Below are 5,997 nucleotides of genomic sequence, written 5' to 3' on the forward strand. Positions count from 1 at the left end.
AGTACACACTCTGCTTTGACTCCAGATTCTCGATGCAATCCCGCACCCGGAAGTCTACTGTCTGATGGTCAAGATATCCCTGTGTTGCTGCTTCAATCAGACCTTGATCCTGATACTCTGCCAGTCCCACCTCCTGCAGACCCTGTTCAACGTTGAACCGGAAGTACCGCTTGCTGTTATAATGCTGTCGCCAATTAGCGATAAACTTACTCTCAGAATATTCCGTCTGGGTCGTCAGTTCTGGCAGGGTTTTGGACATAAATTTAAAAAGATTGTCCTCTATAGCCTTTTTTCCCGGGTTGCCAGTTCCGATTGAGATAAAGCATTTTACCAGCGGCTTCAAGTCCCCAGTTTCGCGACACCAGATATCAGATGCCTCGCGCTCTACCTCTTCCACAGGATTATTGGCTCCCAGCGCACCATCCGCGAACCTCCGCGCCCCGATCGAGACTGGATCGAAGAAGGTCGTGGCAGCCGAGGTAGCACGGGCGGCCTGGCAGATCGTAGCAGGAATGTCCGGTTTGCCAGGTACCGGGTAGCTACGAAGACGGACAATGTCCTTGGTTTCCTGGCTAATGCTGCAGACAAATCTGCATTTGTTAGTAGAGTTATAGATCATTGAGTATAGACTTACACCCGACAGCCACGCTTTATCTGATTATTAAAAAGATCCGTTGGATTCGCCCCACGGCTGCTGACAACTTGATTGATTGCTTCCTCAAGCTTGCTCGCATCAAATCGTGGCTCGATATTACCAAACAGGCTTGCAGCAAGGTTCCATTTGGCCGGCTTCCGAAAGATCTTCTTCATCAGTTGGATGTATGCTACAATGCATTCATCGACATCCATCTCCAGCCGACCAAGCATGATTGCGATCAGTCTGTCTCTGTCAGTGTTGCTACTACTTTTCTCTAGCACTTACAAATCTCACCCGCCTGTACTGGTGCCTCCGATCAGATCAAAGACCTCGCATGGCTTCTTTGGTGGCGAGCCGTCGGCCCGTTTCAGGTTCAGCCGGTCCATCAAGCCCTTGAGGATGTAGAGCGTTGACAGCCCGCGCACGCCGCCGCCGTCGAGGGACAGCAGGCACAGGCCGCTACTGTCCAGCGGGTTCGGCTCTCCGTCGTAGATAGCGACTGTTTGTTCCATATCGTGGAGCTGTACTGCAGTCCGTGTAATTGTCGAACCGAAAAGCGGACAGCAAGAGAGATTCAAATCTCCGAGATGATACACCAGGCTCCCAGCTCGGCTGAGGGTGCTCAGGTGGGGTATCCATGCCTCGTCACGCCTTAGCTGTGTGATAGAGTATACATCCCTGTCCTTACCCAATAATATCTCACAGTTATGCGCCGAGATATCTCTGACAAGAATTGATGCATGTACTAGGACTAGAGGGACAGCAGGTAGACCAAGGTATCTAGAGTTTTGTCGTGGATAGTGGTGGGTCGCCCTATGCTTCAATCAACTTGATCAATTTATCCTTTGAATAAAAATGAAGATGGTAGGTCAGGATCTCGTGCCTGTTTCAAGAAATCCCAGGATGACTTATTCAGCTATGCCTGCCTTCGTGAGTTCCCTGCCTGAGGCTGTGACAATTGTCATTCGTACAGCAGAATATTCTGGTTACGGGTTGAGCCGGGAAAGCGGGCGGCCCGCAAATCTGTTCGCCAACCTTGTTACGGTCGCAAATCATCCCGTCTACAGATGGACAATACTGTAACTAGGTAGGCAGAAACTACGGGCGGTCTGATGTTGAGAGCGGCAGGCCTGCTAACCACTTCCATGGAAGAACAGAGAACCTCTCAGAATGTGCCAAGAAAGTTAGCCACTAGTCAGAAGAATAGTGGATGCTGCCTGATCTGCTGGGTCGATCTCACCTCCCACCCACCACGTTCGATCTCGACCCTCGCAACCACCCCGCTGTTCGAAGTAGGTTCGACGCATTCGTGGTTCCTTGGATGACCATCGCCACGGGTGAACGATCACCCCTAATTATATTTTGAACAAACAGCACTTACCAATAGGCCATGACCTCGGACATTCAAGTTGCTTACAATTCAGTTATCGCATGGGACCAGTCCTCTCAACATGCCCCGACACCTGGCTTTTGGGACCGTGGTTCTGCTACGCCCTCAGTTATTAGTACTGATCGATATCCGGGTGGCGATCCCCCGGTCTTCGAATCATCCTTGGCTCGGGCAGACCGACTTCCTCTTCTTGACCTCGCTGATTGGAGCGAGGGAAACGCTTATGATGAACAACCGCCTTCCTGCATCCACTATTCCATCGAATGGAAGGTGACTCTGAACAATAGAATCGTGGCCAAAGATACCGAGCAGGATTTGGTCCTAGCGCCAAAAGCCTACTGGAGGCTGTTCCTGAAACCCAAGCTGTTAGAACTGATTGGTAGAAAGTTTTCTCGGAAGAGAGTGGAGTCTGATGATACAACAATCGTGGTATCAGTCAATCAACGGTCGCAGCGAGATCTGACTCGTCGATTCGATCAGACAGACATAGACTGGTCTGCTATCGAAAAGCAGCTTCTTGCTTGGGGAGAACTCTTCTCTACTGGTAAAAGACTACGTCTACTGATTTCCTTCGGCTACATTGAACATGGTCCGTCTGCCCTTTCCACATCACAGTCTCCAGATAAACGAGGCCGGTCCTCGGTGACCCAACGTATGCTTGTCGCCAGAGATACCCAGATTAGTGCCGAGGAAGGCAGTTCTGAGCAGGTTTCAATTTGGAAGCACGTTTACAGTGTTATGCGGTGCCCTGGGGCACCCTGTGAATTGGGACCTCATTGCTGGCGTGATCCTTTCGGCAAGAAGCATTATAAACTTGGTACGCACCATCTAAGAAGTCTGATCAAGTATGTAGAGCAAGGAGGCGAGTTGGATACCCATGACGATGTTCCCCATGACCTTCGCGAGAGTCTTTATCGCGAGGAACAGCAGCGGCTCGATAGAAAGAGCATCTCGAATCAGTCCGCTGTTACCACGTCGTGTCCTCCGATTAATATCACAAATGTCCTTCCGTCGCAATCTCCAACTAGAAGCCCTTCTCTATCGACACAAGACGCTCCCGTGAGAGACTCGGGATACTTAAATATTCCGGGTCTCCGAGATGTAGCCGTGGAAGAATATAGTGACTGGCAGCAATCACAAGTTAGAAATGAGGCATTGAAAGCGGAGTTCCGAAAAGCGCGAGATGCTGCATTCTCCGAGGGCCTCGATCTTGGGCAGATATTTAAAGACCAGGACTCGGCCTTTTTCATCAAGCAGGGTGTAAAAAGAGGCATCGCGCGACGATTTGTTACTGATATTGATTACTGGGTGAAACAATGTAAATTAGATTTGGTCGGAGGCGAAGAATTGCATTTTTGATATTGAAGCCAAACTCCCATGAGGGACACAGTAGTCAGGACCCTAACACCCCCGAATCGCCTTGGTATCTGAGATACGCGAGACGGACTATTCCTTTGATTCTTCAATAGTCACGCCAGCATGTCTAAAGTGGCCCTGCGCGTTGAGCTTTCGTGCACCTACGATGTCCACGCACCACTCGAGGAAAGTATCGAATCCCTGGCCCGGGTCCTGTGTGTATGCTTGCCAATTGCGTCTGATGAATCGTTTTAGCTCGCCAAAGAATTCTTCAATGGGATTCAGATCTGGGGAATACGGAGGCAAGTAGATCAGCTTGACGCCAGCAGCAGAGCACATGGCATCGAGTCGATCGGTGTGGTGAAAAGATGCGTTGTCCATAATGATGACAGACTTGGGCTCGGGCCACCGGCCACAATGCTCGAGAAGCTGTTCAATGAAGTCTTCGAAGAGAGCGGCATCAGTAGACCCCCGGAAGACGCGAGACAAGATAATCCCGTCTTGAGCATACGCTGGAAGAATTTGATACCGCTGGTCTCGTTGGAATTGCGACACCTGGACCGGTGTAACGCCAAGAGGAGACCAGCCGGTCCGCCGAAATCCTGCTCGTTTGTCGCACCCTGATTCATCAACGTAGACGAGGTGATATGATCGAAATTCAGAGAGATTATAGAGGTAGAAATCCCGTAGATCAGCATTGCGCTGCCTGGCAATCTGGCGGGATGTTTTCTTGGACCAATTGACAGACTTCAGCGCGCGACCAATACTATGGACCGTAACCAAAACGCGAAACTCATCCCATAAGAACAGTACCATCTCATCTTGGTACATATCTGGCTTTTCAAGGAGATGGTCGCAAAGAGCATTGAGCATTGACGGGGTGATACTGCGGCGCCGGCCGACCCCATTGGGAGGGGCTCTTACATCCCCAAAGCACTCCAGATTCGAGCGAATGGTTCTTACTGAACGGGAGCTACAGTCAGCTATCTTCGCGATTTGAGAGGCGCTCAGTGGTGGGTCGGTCGTCAGTGCGTCACGGATGAGTTCAAGTTGTGAGGCTGCGAGTCTGGGCGCCATGTTTCCAAATCACCTTCGACGTGGCACTGCTTGAACCGCTCTCTGAGGGAGGCGGGTTGTGAGATGCTGTGCGGAATTTCATCGGGCCGAGAGAGGGGCCTTACCAGCTGAAACTCACTAAATGTCGATATTGTGCTTAGCCAATTCAGAGGCGTGACGCTGAGCCTGCCACAGATGGACGAATCAACTGCGGCCGATGAGGGAATGGCCTTGAGACTATTGGTTGATCCCATGCAGTGTGATAAGACTGCAGGGAGGGGTCTTGTGCTACACAGGCGTTAAATATATCCCACAGCCACTGGACTGGTGAGAATTCTCCCATGGTTGGTCTTCTCTTGTTCGTCTTATCCTCCGAGCAGATTTACCCATCTGAGATAAAGTCTCCAGCATGCAACAAGTAGAACCGATGTATGGCGGAGAGCCGAACCCGGTGGACAGTACCGGCCTGTGCCTGCTGTCCCTCGACGGCGGCGGCGTGCGCGGGCTGTCAACGCTCTACATCCTCAAGGGCTTGATGGACCGGCTGAACCTAAAACAGGCCGACGGCTCGCCACCAAAGAAGCCATGCGAGGTCTTTGACCTGATCGGAGGCACCAGCACAGGCGGGTGAGATTCGCGATTACCTGAGAAGAATAGTTGCAACACTGACAGAGACAGACTGATTGCAATCATGCTGGGTCGACTGGAGATGGATGTCGACGAATGCATTGCGGCATACATCCAACTGATGAAAAAGATCTTTCGGAAGCCGGCCAGATGGAACCTCGCTGCAAGCATTTTCGGCAACATCGAGCCCCGGTTCGATGCCAGCAAGCTTGAAGAAGCGATCAATCAAGTCATCAGCAGCCGTGGGGCAAACCCAACCGATCTTTTCAATAATCAGACGAAGCGTGGCTGTCGGGTGTAAGTCTATACTCGATGATTCATAACTCTACTAACAGATGTAGATTTGTCTGCAGCATTAGCCAGGAAACCAAGGACATTGTCCGTCTTCGTAGCTACCCGGTACCTGGCAAACCGGACATTCCTGCTACGATCTGCCAGACCGCCCGTGCGACCTCAGCTGCCACAACCTTCTTCGATCCAGTCTCGATCGGGGCGCGGAGATTCGCGGACGGTGCGCTGGGAGCCAACAATCCCGTGGAAGAGGTAGAGCGCGAGGCATCTGATATCTGGTGTCGCGAAACTGGGGACTTGAAGCCGCTGGTAAAATGCTTTATCTCAATCGGAACTGGCAACCCGGGAAAAAAGGCTATAGAGGACAATCTTTTTAAATTTATGTCCAAAACCCTGCCAGAACTGACGACCCAGACGGAATATTCTGAGAGTAAGTTTATCGCTAATTGGCGACAGCATTATAACAGCAAGCGGTACTTCCGGTTCAACGTTGAACAGGGTCTGCAGGAGGTGGGACTGGCAGAGTATCAGAATCAAGGTCTGATTGAAGCAGCAACACAGGGATATCTTGACCATCAGACAGTAGACTTCCGGGTGCGGGATTGCATCGAGAATCTGGAGTCAAAGCAGAGTGTGTACT

The 5,997-nt window shown here is 51.1% G+C and overlaps 4 protein-coding genes across 4 annotated transcripts; 3 read left to right on the top strand and 1 right to left on the bottom strand.

The window, feature by feature from the left end:
* Positions 1–1,149, bottom strand: BP01DRAFT_268843 (phospholipase, patatin family protein; the record flags this gene model as incomplete). Its single annotated transcript, XM_025571371.1, has 3 exons — positions 1–590; positions 635–880; positions 932–1,149. Coding segments are annotated over 3 exons (1,054 nt in total), but the record flags the coding sequence as incomplete, so codon positions are not given.
* Positions 1,150–2,057: 908 nt separating this feature from the next.
* BP01DRAFT_268195 (uncharacterized protein) lies at positions 2,058–2,447 on the top strand (the record flags this gene model as incomplete). The annotated part of the gene is made up of 1 exon (XM_025571363.1): positions 2,058–2,447. A coding segment is annotated over one exon (390 nt), but the record flags the coding sequence as incomplete, so codon positions are not given.
* A 234-nt stretch (positions 2,448–2,681) lies between these two features.
* BP01DRAFT_378148 (uncharacterized protein) lies at positions 2,682–4,020 on the top strand (the record flags this gene model as incomplete). Its single annotated transcript, XM_025577040.1, has 2 exons — positions 2,682–3,345; positions 3,965–4,020. 2 exons carry the CDS (start codon positions 2,682–2,684, stop codon positions 4,018–4,020), a joined length of 720 nt encoding a protein of 239 aa, XP_025426022.1.
* An 828-nt stretch (positions 4,021–4,848) lies between these two features.
* Positions 4,849–5,977, top strand: BP01DRAFT_387700 (phospholipase, patatin family protein; the record flags this gene model as incomplete). Its single annotated transcript, XM_025577761.1, has 4 exons — positions 4,849–5,066; positions 5,118–5,363; positions 5,408–5,666; positions 5,814–5,977. Coding segments are annotated over 4 exons (887 nt in total), but the record flags the coding sequence as incomplete, so codon positions are not given.
* Positions 5,978–5,997: the final 20 nt, after the last annotated feature.

Source organism: Aspergillus saccharolyticus (assembly GCF_003184585.1).
Source record: "Aspergillus saccharolyticus JOP 1030-1 unplaced genomic scaffold BP01scaffold_97, whole genome shotgun sequence".
Classification (NCBI taxonomy): domain Eukaryota; kingdom Fungi; phylum Ascomycota; class Eurotiomycetes; order Eurotiales; family Aspergillaceae; genus Aspergillus; species Aspergillus saccharolyticus.